The sequence below is a fragment of the Ambystoma mexicanum genome, chromosome 4p (assembly GCF_040938575.1).
Source record: "Ambystoma mexicanum isolate Mex_15411 chromosome 4p, UKY_AmexF1_1, whole genome shotgun sequence".
In the NCBI taxonomy this organism is placed as follows: Eukaryota; Metazoa; Chordata; class Amphibia; order Caudata; family Ambystomatidae; genus Ambystoma; species Ambystoma mexicanum.
Window position 1 is genome coordinate 1,110,485,385 of NC_090927.1, and position 18,150 is coordinate 1,110,503,534.

General features: G+C 46.6%; 1 protein-coding gene across 1 annotated transcript in view; it reads right to left on the minus strand.

The window, feature by feature from the left end:
* Positions 1-18,150, minus strand: part of SOS1 (SOS Ras/Rac guanine nucleotide exchange factor 1) — a 2,649,334-nt gene that overhangs the window by 1,085,656 nt on the left and 1,545,528 nt on the right. The window contains exon 12 of the mRNA XM_069606702.1: positions 13,026-13,148. Within this exon, the coding sequence (XP_069462803.1) occupies positions 13,026-13,148 (123 nt within the window). The remainder of the gene's footprint in view (positions 1-13,025; positions 13,149-18,150) is intronic.

The following is an 18,150-nucleotide window of genomic DNA, read 5'->3' on the forward strand; positions in this document are numbered from 1 at the left end:
AATGGGATTCGGCCCAGGATTCATCAGAAACATACAGACGCTATATTGCAATCCCATTGCCAAATTCAGAAATAACTCGACCATCTCCGACACCTTCGAACTGCAGAGAGGAACGAGACAAGGGTGCCCCCTGTCCCTGCTAATATTTGCACTTACAATAGAGGGAATGGCAGCTTTTTTACGAACCAAGCACGCCTGGAGGGGGATACGCATCATGGGCAGACCTCAATTAATCTCATTATACGCAGATGATACCATGCTTTATATCAGTGACACAGAAACACATCTTCCTCCGATCATGCAAGACATTGCAGAATTCACGAAATACTCTGGATACAAGATAAACCAAAGTAAATCCGAAATAATTCCCTTAACCAAAGCCGTCTCACAAACAGAATCGATGACTCAGTTCCGCTGGTCACCCACCACCGCCAGATATCTGGGTATTATTATGGCAACGGATAAAAGCACATTATATTCGAATAACTATGGTCCACTATTGACACAAATAGAAACCAAGCTTAACCTCTGGGCTAAAGTTCCGTTATCCATGTACGGCCGGATATCATCACTAAAAATAGTGATTGTCCCCAAAATGTTATCTCTCTTTAATGGGATACCCATATGGCCAGGAGGTAAATTCTTTGAGAACCTACATAGGAACAGCACGCACTTTGTATGTGTCAGAATGTACCAAAGTATTAACTGAAAAGGATACAATACTCAAAAGGATACAGGAGGTAGGGTCTTCCGGATCCCTGTTCACACGATTTGATAGTTGTGAAGTCAATTGAAGACCTTCCAAATGATACAAGCCTCTGGCTGATAAAACAGGCAGAGCGATGGATCACTGGAAAGGGCGTGGGCAAGGTATAGAAAGCCAGCCTAGAACAAATTAAAGTATCATGAATAACTGCTCCAACCTGAGTATGATGAATTAGATAATGACAGGAATGTTCACACTGACCTTTAGTTTAGGGTAGAAGAATCCAGAAGTCTCTTGATGAAAATGAAAGGAGAACAAACGACAAGGAAGGGGAAATTAGTAAGGGAGACTTATCCCGAACGGAACGAGGCTCACGCTAGATACGGGTTGAATTCACCACAGGATAGCGTCCAAAAGTTCAGTTCAATGTCACCTTCCAATAATCCTTGAAAAGCTTCCTTCCCACGGAAAGTAATGTCAATATATAGGGGTCAATCCTTCTGTTAATCTCACAGATGCAGGAGTTAGAAATAGCGCTCTTTTTAAGGAAAAAACAAAGTACACACGGTTATAAACAGCCGCGAAGAAAATAACGTGTGCGTGTGGATTACACGCGGGCAGGATTCACGCAGTCTGGGCCAGCCGCGTTTGAAGACAACGTGCGCGTGTGGATTTTACACGCGGGCAGGATTTACGCAGTCTTGGCAGCCGCGCTTGAAGACAGAGTGCGCGTGTGGATTTACAAGCGGGCAGGATTCACGCAGTCTTGGCAGCCGCGCTTGAAGACAGAGTGCGCGTGTGGATTTACACGCGGGCAGGATTCACGCAGTCTGGGCCAGCCGCGTGTGAAGACAACGTGCGCGTGTGGATATTACACGCGGGCAGGATTTACGCAGTCTTGGCCAGCCGCACTTGAAGACAGAGTGCGCGTGTGGAAATACACGCGGACAGGATTTACGCAGTCCGGGCCAGCCGCGTATGAAGACAAAGTGTACGTGTGGATGTACACGCGGGCGGGATTCCCGCAGTCCGGACCAGCCACGCTTGAAGACAGAGAATGCGTGTGAATTATCACGCGAAGGAATAGCTCCAGGAATCAGCGTGCGGCGGAACACACGCTATAGAAGGTCCAAAAGTAGCTGTAGAAATATGCCAGGATGCAGATCAGAGGTTCAGCTACACAACGCCAATAGATTCGATCAGAAGCAGCGAGTGAAGTTTCTACGCTGCTTAAATACGTAATACCGTAGTTCACGTGACGAAGCAAAAGTCACGTGAAGTTAGCGACGTGAAAAGTGCAAACGTCGTTTTCCCGGTAACGTATCGAACAACCTCCATTTGGAATAGAACGGTCTAGCTGTTCTACGAGCGTAGCGTCCAGCATGCATGACAGTATGGGGTGGAAGCACACCCAAGGCCAGCTGGACCAAGTTGTGCAAGAATGATACAGGGGGCTTGGCGGCACTGGACTATCTCCTCTACTATTACGCGGCGCAAGCCCAGTTTGCCAAATTTTGGTTCCAAGGCTCTGAACAACATGCTCATATACACGCCGAGGAGTTTGCTGAAAGAAGAGAGGGCAAGTGCGGACCCAGTGTCAACTACGGTACGTGCGTGGATGCAGATCCTAAAAAGAGTCCAATGCGACACGCCATATTGGCCGCACACCCTGTTATGGTCATACCCCAATCTCGAACCGACCCTAGACCACACAATACAGAACCGCTGGGATCTGGAACGTGGAGCCAGACTGAGGGACCTTTTCCCTGTGGGACAATTCATCACGATGTCAGAGTTACAGGAAAGAACAGGTAAAGGCCTATCCCAACATTACAATATCATCGGTTGAAAGCGGCATGCAAAGTAATCTGGCCATCATTTCCGACGGAACCTCCGGTACACAAGTTTCATGCAGACATGCTTACAACAGAAGGGTTCAAAAGTGTTGTTTCCGAAATATACAAAAAGGTACAAGCGCAGACCCCCTCAGTTAACACAATGCGAACCAAGTGGGAAGTAGACCTTGACACTCAAATCAGTGAACAACAATGGACACATTACTGTAGATATACTAAAGCCATCTCTATCAACACTAACTTCCGCCTAATACAATACAAAATCCTGAATCAACTGCACATCACCCCAAAATAAATTGCTAAATTCGCTCACCACGCAACCAGGGTGCCCCAAATGCGGGGCAATTGAAGCAGACGCAATACACATGTACTGGAAATGCACTCCGATTCACAAAGTTTTGGGTTGAGGTGGCAGAGAGGGTGAGTGACATATTGAAGACTCACATTCCAGCAACCCCACAAAAATACTTACTTGGAGACATTGGAAAGGCGTCAACCAAGACACGTAGACTGTTCGCAGTGGCAGGAGCGGTAGCCAAAAGGCAAATACTCCTAAAATGGAAGTCTACCTCCTCCCCTACAGCCCAAACGTGGCTTAGACAGCTGGCCATCACGCAAGAAAGCGAGGAGTTATATGTGCAAGGAGTGCAACCCCACTCCAGACCCAAGGACATATGGGCCCCACTGAGAGCATACTTACAAGCCCAAGCATCAAGCTCTGATGAAGAAGACAATTAGAAAGACTCTTTTGATAAAGAGTTGTGAATATTTTCCATTAGTAATACCACTTCTGTTAATATTATTTCACCAATTATATAAAGATATTTCGTCTGCTTTTGCCTAAAGGCCATGTCAGAATTAAATAAAGTTTTTTTTCAAAAAACTTATCTTTTCTGGGGGACAGTTGTCAGCCCCAAAAAAATGGAGTCGGTGGGAAGTCTAAAAGACAAACCTGTGTCACTGCACTGAAGGTGCTGTGTAACACACGGAAGAATATGGTGCCATGGAGTAGGTGAGGCTCCAGTGACCAAGATCACACACAAAGTAGACATACACATAGCAAAACATATGTAAGAGTGGGAAAAAAGGCTCACACTCTTACAAGGTGGAAAAAAAAATCCTAAGAATCTAGCAAAGCTGCTGCGGGACTCAGTAGGTAAGGGAAATCAACTATTTATGATAATTCTCCCTAACAGTCACCTTCGGCGGGTCAACACTAAGAGCCTCAGATTTGCTGCAGCTCTTGGTTCTATCTGGGTAGAATTTTAGAGCGTGCCCAACATTTAGACAGTGCAGGACCCCCTGACCCTCGTCCTTAAGGTCAGCAAAAAAGTGGATAGCACCATCTCCTCATTTAGGAGAAACGAAGAGACTACATTAGGCAAGAATGCAGGATCCGTTCTAAGGACCACCTTGTCCCTATGAAAGGTAGGGTGAGGTTTGGAAGCCACAAGAGCTTGCATCTCGCTGAACCGGCGTGTGGATGCAGGACCCACCAAGAGGGCTGTCTTAATGGTGACCAGTATGTTGTCTGCGGATGACATTAGCTCAAAGGGTTTATGTGCCAAGGCGCCCAACACCATGTTAGGACCCACACGGGGTGTGGTTTCTTGATAGGCAGGTAGAGCCTGGTGAGGCCCACCAAATGTCTTTTAACCACTGGGTTGGAAGAAGAGAACATTTCCTCCTCTGAGTTCCGGTAGGGTCCAATGGTCCCCAGATATATACGGCAGGTGTCTATTTGCACCCCGAGTGAGCGAGGAGTGCGGAGAAGGATCGCACGTCTTCCAACGTGCACGTGAGGATCAACCTTTTTAGACTCAGCCCAGTGGCAAAACCTAGACCATTTGCTCTTGTAGTGGGTCCCCGTAGTATCGCTCCTAGCACCCTGTATGTCTAGTTTAGCCTGCGAAACACACAGATGCTTCAATGTGACCTGTTCAAGAACTACACTGCGAGGGCCAACTTCAATGGGGCGTGGTGGATGACCAAGCCCCTTGCTGAGACAGCAGATGGGCTGGGCCCAACGGTAGGTGAATCGGAGGCTGGTCCGACAGGCTGAGCAGCTTCGATAACCACAGCCTCGCCGGCCACCAGGGCGCTATCCGAATGCTACTGAGCTATTGGGACTTCCTTATCTTGCAAATCACCTTGTGAACCAGGGGTGTGGGAGGAAATGCATATCCGTGTTCATGCTGTTCCACTGTAAGGCGTCGCCCAGGCAGCCTAGACCCTGCCCCTGCCAGGACCCAAAGCGAGGGCACTTCCTGTTGTGCCAGGAGGCAAAGAGATCGACCTGGGGCTGCCCCCCATCTGCTGAAGTTCCCCTGCAGGACCTGATCGTTCAATTGCCATTCATAATTGTCTGCACCCAGTCTGCTAAGTCTGTCCGGCTCCAGGTTGGATAGCCCTCAAGTGAATGTTGCTCTTCGGAGCCCAAAATGCTCACTGCCAGGCCATGGTGCATAGGGGAGGGGACCTGGTGCCACCCTGCTTGTTGATGTAATACATGCTGGTGGAATTGTCTGTTTGAATGAGGATCATCTTGCCACTGATAAGCAGCAGGAAGGCTTTGAGAGCGAGCCAGATCGACTTCAGCTCTAGCCAATTGATATGGGCCTCTGGTTCCTGAAGGGACCAGACTCCATGGACGCTGTGGTTGTCCATGGTAGCCCCCAGGCTTCCAAGGAGGAATTTGTGGTGATGGTAAACTGTGGTGCTGATTGCCGGAAGGGTCTGCCTATATGCAAGTCGTAATCCGTGCTCCACCAGACAAGGTCCTGGTGAAGAAAGGGAGGAATGCTGACGCGTTCCACCTGGGAACCCCGCTCCTGACTCCATGAGGTGCAGCTGTAATCTTCTCATTTTGAGCCTCTTGTAAGGCACTGCCAGTAGACATGCCGCCATGATACCCAAGAGGTGCTGGTACCACCATGCTGAGGTCACCGCTCTGCTGAGAAAATTACCTGTGGCCATCTTGATGGCTGTGATCTTTTCCTTCGATGGAAGAACTCTCTCGGAGCATAAGCATGGTAAAGACCCTGGGGGCTGATTGAGGCCGAAGGGTAGAAGAACCTTGTATTGAAAATGGAAGCCCATGATCCCGAACCTCAGGAAGGACCGATGAGGCTGCCAAATCGGGAAGTGTAGGTACGCTTCCTTCAGATCCAGGGAGCACATCCAGTCTCCCTTGCAGAGTGTCTCTGCAAAAGCGCTGGGATAACCATCTTGAACTTTTGAAGAGGAAGGGAAAGGTTCAGGGTGGAAAGGTCCGACAAGACTCTCAGGCCAGCCTGGTTCTTCTTGTGAATGGCAAAAATCCTGGAGTCGAAGACCATGCCTCACTGGGAGGCTGGGACTTCAAATGCCCGGCTTCTCTACGAGCAATCAAATGTTTGCCAATAAAGTTGTCCCAATCTGTGAGAGGAGGGGAGAGAGAGAGATAGAGAGAGAGAGAGAGGGAGGGGGGGGGGGGGAGAGAGAGAGAGAGAGAGAGAGAGAGAGGGGGGGAGGGAGAGAGAGAGAGAGAGAGAGAGAGAGAGAGAGAGAGAGAGAGAGAGAGAGAGAGAGAGAGAGAGAGAGAGAGAGAGAGAGAGAGAGAGAGAGAGAGAGAGAGAGAGAGAGAGAAGCCCGTGGACACTACTGATAGAATCCAGGGGTCAGTGAACCTCACGCACCAATACTGTGCATGACGACTGTTCCCATCCTTGACTTTCAACCCAGTCAATACTGCAGTCACTCCCCACCCCCACTAGTCCTCTGCCTTCCCCCTCCCCCTATATCCCATGCACCCGCCCATTCTGCCCCCCACCCCACCAAATCACCCCAGAGACACGTGGACCAGGAAGGGAATGTCATGCCTTCTTTCCCTCTGAGGCTGAGGGGGGCGACTGAAAGAATAAATTATTCACCGCCTTGTGCTGTTTGCAGTGGTGCTGTTTGCGGCGGTGCTGACTTGGAGATCGGTCCGGCTGCCTGGACCTTCGTTCCTGGAAGCCCCAGAACCCGCCGAAGACCCACCCTTGTTGGAACACTGGTGGTTCTGGCTGTATGTCTTGGCGGTGGACTTTGTGAGGATAGATAAGGATTTCACAGTTTGGGAATTGTTTTTCTTCTCATCAAGTTCCTCATCGGTGGTGGAATGAAAGAGGTCCCTACCCTCCAGGTCCAATATGCGCTCCTGGACATCCGGGTTGAATTTGGTAGCATGCCACCAGGCGGTCATTCTCATGTCCGTGGCAATGCAGATGGCACGGCCTGAGGTGTCTATATACGCCACTGTGGAATCCATGAGGTCTTGAGCCACCAACTTTGCTTCTGCCAACCCTTGCCTTGAAGCGTGCCTGACTGAGTACCGGATGTTCCGAAGGAAGTCGGCTATTTCCCGCCAAAGCCTCTGGTTAACAGCTGCGAGTATGGCGTCTGCATTAGACTGACAAAGGTGCAGCGAGGTGTGGAGTAGACCACCTTTCCATATGCCTCCAAGCTCCCTTGCCTAGCAGGGCCGAAGACGAGGTGGCCGAGGAAGACTGAGGCTTAGAGTAGATGGAGGCCGCAGCAATCGCCAAAGAGTGCGGTTGAGGATGTGCTGACAGCAAGAGTGTATCCCCCTCCAACTGACTGTACTTAGCGTTGAGGCACCGATTGGTGGGCTGCGCCAAATGCAGTTTAAGCCATCCTTTCTTGGCCAATGCGACAACGTCTTCTGCATCAGAATCCCAGTTCTAGCTGCGGGGCGTAGAGTGAGGACCTCAACCAGGACCCCAGCGTCTGGTTGTTCAACCTCGGGTTGTGGAAGCCCCAAATATTCGGCCAGACCTGCAATTCTATCATGGAAAGCCTTGGCTGAAGACGGAGTGTCCGAGTCCTCTGACCTCATTGGTGTCCACCAGGGTGTTCGGCTGGACTGGAACAGGTGGTGGAGTACTGGGCCCCGCAGGTTGAGGTGTGGCAACCGGGGCCGGAGGCTGCTGTGGAGGCTGGAATGGAACCGCATGGGGAGCAGGATGCAGAGGAGCCGGAACCACAGGGGCTGGTGGGGGCAGCAGAGGCTGCGTAGGGGCCTGAGGTGCTGGAGCCATCAGAGGAATGACTATGGGCGCAAACGGCAGGACAGCATGTCCCTGATCACACCCCGAAGGATGGTGCCCATCTGAGGGGATCTCATAAGTGTGAGGAATGTCTCGTAAAATCTGTCCTCACAGGCCGGTGGGGCGCTAGGTGGCACATGAGTAGAGCCCTGAGGTTGCTGAGGTCTGGGCGTACTCTGCCTTGCTGGCTGCAGGGTGTATCTGCCCTGCGACGCTGAAGGATATGCTGTAGGCCACGTACCTGGTGAAGACCAGTCCCACCTCGAAACTCATTCTCCCACCTGCTCCACACCAGGGGACGGTATCGGACGAGCGACCATTTTGTCTGGCGCGGCGGTCAACTTGTTGGGCTGCATGCCACGTGCCTGGGCACCGCCTCCTGCAGAACTCTTGGCGGTGGAGCTTGAGGCCTACCCTGCTCCTCAGGATGAGGCCTGGTAGGAGTTGTGCCCTCGGCTGTGTTACGGGTAGTGCTGCATACTCCCCCACACCCCCCCAGACATTTGTCCAGTAGTAGGGCGTAGGCCCTTGCGGTCCCTCAGCAACGCCCCCGGTAGGATCTAGTGACCCTACGGCCTGGCGGCCAGTAGCTGAATCAGCCTCGGCACTTGTACTCGTGTTAGAACCTGAACGGTACCTCCCGCTCGGACGTCTCCTTGGGAAGGAGTCACCTTTGCGGAGTGCAGATGAAAGTGTCCCTACCTTGGGCCTTGACTTGTGCTTGACGAAGTCCTTGAAGTCCTCTGGAGGCGATCGCTGGAAGAGCTCCCTCCACCAAGATAACCTGTTCTTAAGAGCGCATGGTGTAAGCACGTCATACGCAGAACAACCTTTCCAGCCGTGGTCGGGGCCAAGGCAGCGGAGGCAAAGAGCATGGGAGTCGGACATAGGGAAGAGCCCTTCGCAGGCTGGACACCTGCTGAAGCCCAAAGACGTCATCATGCACCAGAGGACCGAGTACCTGATTATAGACAAAAGACAGTATCCGTAGAAGAGCACGTGGAGTTACAAGGCCGAAGCCAAACCCAGGAGCGCTGGTGAAAGCGGTCCACTCCCATCGACGCCGAAATGAGGACTGAGGAGTGGCGCTGATGGGCGGAGTCAGGGAAGCGCATGCTCCCAGGGCCACACGCGCACCTCTAAATTTAAAAGGTGAAGTTGATTCTGTTTGGGTGAAAAAGGTTCTGTCTCCCGTCCCTAGCGAGGGATAGCCATGCAGTATGGAGGAAAGGGGAGGCGACGTAGGAGTAAGTTGTGCATCAAGTGAGCCAAGGTAGAGGCACCCATTTTTTACTTTACTTTTACTTTAGTTTATGCCACGCACCATAAACCCATAGGCAAGAGGGCCCCAGACATACAGAAGGACACAGAATACAACGCCCATGGCCAAGGAAACCCTAACAAGGCCGGTGTCATCAGAAGGGCCATACCAGCAGCAAGGGGTAATCACTCTAGTTTCATTCTGACTGGGTTCGCCGGGTGAGGTGGTCTCTTCCCTGGTAGTCGAAGATTCCTGCCTTTGGGGTTCATCTGGTTGGCAGGTCTCTGGTCTGGCCGCCATCTTGTCCCTGTGTGCCGCCATCTTGTCCGCGCCCTCAGAACGTAGCTCCTTGGATGACATGGGTCTGAGTCCAGCCTGTTTGCTGGGAGGCATAGGCTATGCCCCTCCCTGCACCTCAGGGGTGCGCCTGTTAGGCTGTTGGCCCTCGGCCATGAGTGCTATCTGTGCTGTGTTTAGGTGCCCCCCCTCAGGCGTAGGCCTGGTAATAGGGCAAAGCCCCTCAGGACGAGTCCTGGTGTGAGAGCCCCTTGGCTCCTTGGCAGTGGAACTGGGATGATCATTGGGCCCCTCTGCCGATAGGCCAGTAGCTGCTGCAGCCTTAGTACCCTTCTTGCCACTCGTAGGGCCCCGACTGGCCCCTTCCATTGGTAGACTTCCTCAGGAAGGAGTTGCCCTTACGGGGTGCTTCGTTGAATATACTGGCCTTCTTGGTCTTCCTCCGCATTTATTCCTTAACGTGCTCCAGCGGTGACCTGGAGAAGAGCTCCCTCCACCAAGCCAACCGGTTTTTGAGGGACTGGGGAGTGAGTGCATTGCACGCTGAGCAGCCTTCCCATCTGTGATCTTCTCCTAGGCACTGTAGACAGAGGGTGTGCGGGTCCGACGTGGGAAACGAACCGTCACACGACGGGCACCTACTGAAGCCTGCCGCAGACGACATGCGCCGGGGACAGGCTGGGGCACCAGTGGACGGCGTATCCCTGGAAGTATTGATACCTGAAAAAGATTTAATAGTATTAATAACTCTAAAACAAGACTATGGGAAAGTGCGTGGAATTACAGGCCCAGAAGGGCTTGAAGACGAGCGCTGATGAAACCAGTTTGCTCCCGACGATGTGGAAAAGAGGACTGAAGTGCGGCGCCGGTGGGCGGGCTCAAGGAGGCGCGCATGCAGGATGCAGGAAAGGGGACGAGACGCAAGAGTACATTACTTCTCTAAACCAAACCTGTAGAATTCAATTATACACTACTGTTAACCAATTTTAAACTACGTGTCCATGTTGGCACCAGATCTACACAGAAAAGTGGAGACATAAAACCGTTCTTCTGATTCTAGCATGTATTGGTGTCTTTGGGGAAAGCAACGTTGTTTTTGTTATTTTCATGTATAATTGGGAAAAGTTTTAATGTAAAGTCAAGTATTTTGATATACTGATCGACAAGCTGTAACTGCAAGTACTTATGTCTGAGAAATATTGAGATTAATCTTCATGCAGGCAGGCCTATTAAATGTTTTGTAGACCAGCTGTCTGCGATCGTGTAACATTGCGATAAGTTCCCCTGCATAAAGCTGAAGAAAAATGTTGCTTTGTTTTCAACTTAAATGTATTAAAATAAATTAGTTTTTAGCACACGTCAGTTTCTTGCCCAGATTTATGGGGTGGGACTGTATATGAAAGCGTATTACATTGGCGATGCGCAGAATATATTAATCAAAATATATCAAGGGTTGATCCTAAGACCACCAAAAGGTAGACCGGTGCATCACTACCCTGGAGGGGACTGGAGACTGGCAGGTGCCTTAAGAACCAGAGAAGGCCATGTAATTGGCTCGAACCCAGAAAGGCAACCCTTAGCTGGTGGGTGATGAATGCATTAGGAGAAGCAACGAAGCAGAGGGCAAGACATTACTGCCAGTATTTATTGAAGGTGGGGAGAATTCCATGTACTGCTGTGGAACTGTGCACAAAGTGTGAACTGCTGTTTAATCCTAGGTGATTAAGGGAACTCATGGGGCTGACAGCAACCTCACATTATGCAGGGTTAATGGAGAAAATATTGAGTACTAAAACAAGTCTGAGAAGAAATGTGGCACCTACAGATTAGGGTGTCAAAGCCTCTGTGAAAAACTTATTGAATCCTGGTTAATCCAACATCTGGGCAAGCCTTTGTGAATCAATTCTTGCATCATAATGAAGACAAGAGGCTACACAAATTCAGTTTTATAGTGACACTGGAAAAATATTGCTTTGCACTATCGCAAAGCACAGTCCCTAGAACCAGTGATACAGAAACTTCTAATGTATCTCTTAGTACACATTTTCAAACAGGTGCGACAGCAATTTAGTCCACAGCCAGTTCAGCTAGAGTACCAATGTCCTGTCAAGCTCAGTGGTCAAAGTTCTTTTTTAAAACACTAATTTACAGGAATGGAGTCCTGTTCGTATATCTGTGTAAAGAAACATTTTGAATTTCAAAAACCTGTCAAAACATTATGGGGACCCCAAAAGAATGAGTGTCAACACAGGCAGGGAGAATCAAACTGCAATTTCCCAGCCCCAGTTCATTTGAGGGTGTCCCCAGATGTGAGCCCCATCCATAGGCCTACCAGCTTGACAGGAATACATGGTGCCTAAACAGCTCTGCTTGAAAGGACTTCTACATCATAGAGTACAAGAAGTAGATTCTTTGATCCCATACGGTATGTAGAAAGATTCAACCACTGAACAAATTCACTGTAATGGAGGCTGTCCTTATATCCTGTTAGGTTGCACTAGTTAAGTACACTAAAATGTGTGGAATAAAACATCTAGCTAGAATGACATTTAGATAAAATGACACGGACATGACCAGTACATTTACTCAACATTAAACACAGCCTAAATAAAAACAATACAGCATGCTCAATAGTGTCTACTGTATAGGTAGAAAAAATGAACACTAATGGAGCAGATCAAAACCAGGTTCCCAGTTGATTGAGGGGTTCAACCAGTTGGAGTTTACCAGTATCAACCCCTGGTGCCCAAGAAAAAGGGGTTCGCCATGAAAGCACTTAACATCTGGTCCAGATTTGTTTCAGGGATCAATGGATGCCTGAACACCTATCTGCTTGACATCAAATCCTCCTCCTCACAATGTGTCAAGAGTGTGTTGTGGCTAGGGCGTGCAGGTGCAGACAACCTGCCTGTTCCAGTTCAGTGACATGGAGAGAATGATGGGTGGCATCTCTTAAGACTGTGCGAGGAGTGTATTGGAGATAAATTGTGGCAGAAACAGAAGTAATGTGTTGGCGGGATACCACTGTAGCTGCTAAACAATAAAATGGATACATAAAAACATTGCTTATGTGCAGTATCAAACCCCCTTAAGGCATGGAGAGGCACCAAGATTGTAGAGGGTCCCACTTTAAGTTATCCTGTGGCTAACTACCCAATCACAGGCTCAGGAGCTGGGTGATACCCTTTCCATCTGATCTAAGCAAGATTCAGCCATGTTAAGCTCAGAGTTCTTGTACCACCTTTCTCCTTCATTTAGTGACATCTAAATTGGGCATTGTCTCCAATTCCAGCCCACATATTGTGCTGCCCATGCACAAAGGCACACATCCAGTGAATTCAAGGATACCTTTGTGGCCACAGGAAATGCATATAACGGAAAGTACGCAATCTTAGTCTACATCGGACATATCAACTTCTCAACTATGAGAAATCAACAATCATGCATTATCAGGGCTGTAGATTCAAGCTCTGTTAAATGAATGCTGTTACTAGAGCCTCACAAACATCCCTTTATGGCTCTGATCAGTACCATTATCCAGTCCTAAACTGTTGCACTACAATGGCACCATTAGATTTATACCAGACCAGACTATTTTTGTGTTGTCAAGTCTGTTGGTGACACAGAGCTATGTATTGGTTGAAAACATGTTCAAACAGAAATGTGTTTCTCTTTTTGATGTAAACAAAAATGGAAGTTATAGTTTTGAGCCATCAGATTCATAGGTAGCATATATAAAAGAAAAATCATCTGAAAATTCCTTTCCTTTTTATATCAGTGAGAAATTAAACATTGAACTCCTGTCTGAGCCTTACCGCAGCTGTACAGGCTGAACATATTCTTTCCTAAATCTCTTCAGCTCAGCACTGAGAGGCTGATCTCCATTTTCCATTGCTATTCGATCTGCTTCTGTTGGTTCAGGCTCTGGAATTTCAAACCTGTATCAGAAGAAATCATGCTTTACAACTGATGAATGCAGTTAAGTGGCAGACAATTATGCTGACTTGTAAACAAGTGTATGCCAAAAATCTTTGCTTTTTACTGTTGTATTAAGTTGTTCTAAAAACTGTAATTCTCCTTAACTCCCCGATCCATGAAAAAATGACAGCTTTCAAATGTGGAATCCAATCTCTACTTTTCTCGGTCCCTGAGTAAAATGATGCTAAACATGCAGTTTTCCAAAAGATTACATATGTAACTGAAGCCAAGCAAATAATGTTAATCTATTTTTTAAACCTAGAGGCCATGCAACAATTGTCATGCGAATCAAAAGAATAATGTCAGCCTGATTGAGCAAACTGGTGGAGGGGGGGGGGGATAAAAAATGTTCATGGAGAGAATTGCTCATCTAAAAAACTACTATAAACCAAACACTTAATGTCTTGTATTACATCCACCGAAAACCCAAGTTCAGAAATCCATTAGGTTATGAAATGGATTGGAAAAATGATTTTAAAAAAATGAAAACTAGTTTAATGTCTCGTCTCTCTAGCAAGTTTGGTAAATGTGAGACTGAAAAAGGATGAATTTTTAGGAGTTCTAGTAAATGGATGTCATGAAATTCACATCTGCTAAACTGTCTCACTTTCAGACAATGCCCTGCATTTTACAAACTAGTGTTGGTGGTTTTGCACACAGAGAGGTTTCCAGCCATTGGATGTATAATTTAACCAACCAACGACCATATATAAGAAACCCATGCATGCTTAATGCTGGGGATCACAAGTTCAGCAGCAATGGAGCTACACTTTTAGAAAGGGCACGCAGGTCTGACTGTCAATCCTTCTACAAAAGTTCTAGCAATCTGCATGTTGGATGGCACAATTTCTGACCATGTAAGGATTTCATGCTGGTATGTCTAGATCCAGAGTTATTCTACATGGCAAGACAGAGAGGCATAACCTGGAGAAGAGCGATGAAACAAAGAAACATCTTCCTCCTAACAGACCATCCATCAGGCGATAAACCAGGCTCAGCAACATGGAGGGGTAAGAAATGTACCCGAATCTTGGATTACATCTGTATTTCAGAGAATTTAGTAAGATTCCAGACCTCAATACAAGTAATCAAAAAACTTCAAAGTGATCATAATCTTTTGAGATGACCTGGCACTTCCAAACTGAACGTTCTATGAATCAGCATAACGCTCAAATAGAAGTAATGCCAGGACATAGCCAATTATGAATAACATCTTCCCAGTTAACCCAGTTGCATACCAACGTTCAGGCGTCGACCGAATCAACCACACAATCTATGTCCAGCAATACAGTGCAATTTACGGCGCTATTAAAATTAGTCGAAACCAAACTGGGAAATTCTTCAAAAGCAGATTGGTTCATCGACACTTCTCTGACCCTATCCTTGCAGAGAGAAAAAAGCAAATGAATAGAGAACTGCGTGTGCTGAAGAACAAAGAGCAAAAAAAAAAATCAGGCAGAAATATCGAAATTGGAGAAAAGCCCACTACAGATTCACCACACAACAAGATGTGAATGAATGCTAAACATCAAATAAAAAAATGTTGCACAGATCTGGTCGCGCATTAATAATCTAAACCCTCCTCAAGATGCAGTAAGATCGAACTCAATTGCAGCTACAACCTGGTGACTACTTTTTGAAAATTCTATGGATCCAGCTTCGAATTTCACAGTAGATCGCAAAGAAGATCATTCTACCTCGTCCATAATTGAAATAAATATCAATTCAATAAGAAATACAATACATACATTGAATAGATCCAGAGCACCCGGACCAGATGGCCTTACAAACACCCATCTCAAAGAACATCCTGATCAATGGGCTGAAATTATATTGCTGCTACTCACACAGGTAATTACAAATTGGGAAATTCCAATGTGATGGAAAGCAGCAATTATAATTCCAATTTTTAAAAAAGGCCTAAGAAATGTACCATCTAATTGCAGGCTGATTGCCTTATTGGATGTTGTTGGGAAGATGTTTGCTTCTTTTGTAATAAAACAACTGGGCAATTGGAGCGTGGAATCTGGTGGTCGCGAACCTTGGCAAAGTGGTTTTGTTAAAGGTATTGGCACTTCACTAAATCTTTTCATTATTAACATCCTAAAGTCTCAAACTGAACGCTGTAAGGACAATAAAATGTATGCCGCTTTAAATCGACCTCACTGAAGCATGTGACTCAGTTCATAAATCCAAACTGTGGTACAAACAAACAGTGGGGCTGTCCAAATGCAATCCGCCATGCTATCCAAAAGCTATAAAAAAATACCTCAATACAGATTTGCCTCGATCGACCGGGCCTGTTAACTAAACCGATAGCAACAAAAAAAGGCCTCAAAAAGGGTTGCCCCTTGGCAGACGAATTATTCAACCTCTTCACCTCAGATGTTGCCCAAGCATGTACCAACACGCAGAATTTTGCACCCAAAATTGGTGAGATTGAAATAAGCCATCTGCTATACGCTGACGATGTAGTCCTGCTGGACCAAACTCCAGTAGGACAACAACAGCAATTAAATGCCCTGCAAACTTACATCCAAGAGAATGCCCTTAAAATCAATCCAACTAAAACTAGAGTGCTGGTCTTTGGTGATTGATCAAAAAAGCCCAAAGAGCCCAAAGAAAGAACACACATGGCATATCATTGGAAAAAAAATATTGCAAGTAACAGCGTTTATTTACCTTGGTGTATGTCTTAATGATAGCAAGATTGACAAATACTAAGATCTAAAGCTACAAATCTTGCTAGCCAAGGCAGAATTCTATTGAAAAGTTACTGCAATTTCTCCCTCAAGCCGTTGATAGATTTCTACAGACTTAAAGCAGTTCCTATACCGACCTATGGCACTGAGACAGTCTTTACATTTAAATCTGAGAGTTGGGCTGTTATTGAAGGGATCTTTTGGAAAAGAGTGTCGAGAATCCCTTGAAGTACGCCAATTCAAGCTCTACGCATGGAACTGGGCCTAACTTCTCTTAAGGCAGTCATAACATTGAAATCGGTCCCATTATACCGCAAATGCCTAGACCCACATTTGAAATCTGACTTTGTAGTATTAAGCAACGCACGCAAGAAAAATAAGAAGCAAACATTGCAGGAGTGGAAGACTATCTGTCAAGCTATAATAGCGGACCTAGATGAGTCCGACAAGACACTTGTGGAGAACCCAGATCACATCAAGAAAAAGCTCTTTAGGAGTGACTGGATTACTACGCAAAACGAAAGACAAAAACGTAAAAATTGTATGGAAGACTATTTCTAAAAGGCAGAACTTAGAATAGCATCCCAAAATACATAGAACTTTTTCCAAATGCATTATTCAGAGATCAATGCATTAGGTTTAGGTTAAATCTGTTCCCCACTGGTGAAATCCTTAATATACGATCAAAACACAAACAAAATTGTAGATTATGTCAGAACGAGAATACAAAAGAAACATTTGGTTTTAAATTGTACAGAACTCTATGGAATCAGGACAAGGTTGATGACAGAATTCACAACTCATTATGCCTCCAGAACAGTTGACTGGTGGTTGGAATTATTGAGAGGATCACGACTGTGAATCATAATAGCATTGGTCAAGCTTGTATTAGCAATCTTTAAGAGACTTAATAACCTTGCATCAACCTAATCTAATAACTTACCATCTGAGGCCTAGGCAGCTAGAAAGAAATCCAGCGGTCCTGCTCCTTCTTGCATTCGGTTTATCTAACCATATGAGTTTTCACATTCTGCTTCCATTAGAATCGGTGTTCTGTATTGTTTCTTATTGCTAACTTATTTTTCACTTTAATTGGTTTACGTCTTCTCTGCTTTGTAGTGATTTTTGTAATAACAATGGCAAAAGGTTTGTAAATGACTAACCATATGATGCCAAGAAAAAAGAAAAAATAAAATTCAACATTTTACCATTGGCCTTTTTTGGAATAAAAATGGGAATCCCTTTGAAGGTAAGAAGCACACAGGTTTCAATTATAGAAGTACATGCTAAATGACAAGCGGCAAATTCTTAGGTAAAATAGAAACAAAGCTATAGCTGGAATGGGAGAGTGATCTCTCAGGAGATAGTTGTACTTGCCAAAAACCCATATGATGTCATTTTATTTTCAGTGACTCCTACAGGGCATCTCTGTATCACTGTCTGGGGCTGTGATTCGCAGACAAACTGTTGAGTTGAGCCCAAGGAGCTCTCTTTTTTGCCTGCTACAAAGGCACAGCACCTTTCATAAAGAACAGGATTTACACTCTGAGGGTAAGGGGGGGGTCCAGTGGTACATAGTAAACATTGCCAGGCCAATGTGAAAATCGCACCTGGGAGGAAATGACAAGTCTCTTTGATAGACGGGGAGATGGGTAGTTTAGAGCAGCTCAGGTGAGTAGTTGCAACCAAGGGATTCCACCATCAAGAATGGCAGGTTAAGTGGCCCGGCCCTTATGCTAAAGGAAACTAGTAAAGTTATCTTTTGCTGCCCGTCATTCCACCATGTACTCGGTAGCCTATTGCTCTCTTAAATGCGGAAAAAATGGACCGGTATTCTGCGGCAAATGACACTAACACTAAAAATGATCAAATCTTCCTGCTATTAGAATTTCCGGAGTTTGTACTTCCGTACACATTTGGGGCATTACACTTGCATCTCAACACCACAACAATGTCCATGAACGGCACAAAGTTCCATTGGGTCAGGAGGATAGCTCAGGGTCAACGCGCTCGTCTTGGAAACAAGACGAGGCGGCGCAACACAGTTCAATCCCCAGGTCCACGCTTAGAAACCTCTGGGTATTAAGTGTGTTATAATTAACCAATTACATGTGTGGCACAGTCTCGTGGGGCAAGGTGGTAGAAACCAAGTTGCTATGGTGATTGGCCTTTTCTATGCGGGACGAAGGAAAATGAAGTAGCATGGACCGGCTGAGCATTGTTGAATAGTTGCAGGTGGTATCTTCATGTCCGGCTCCCG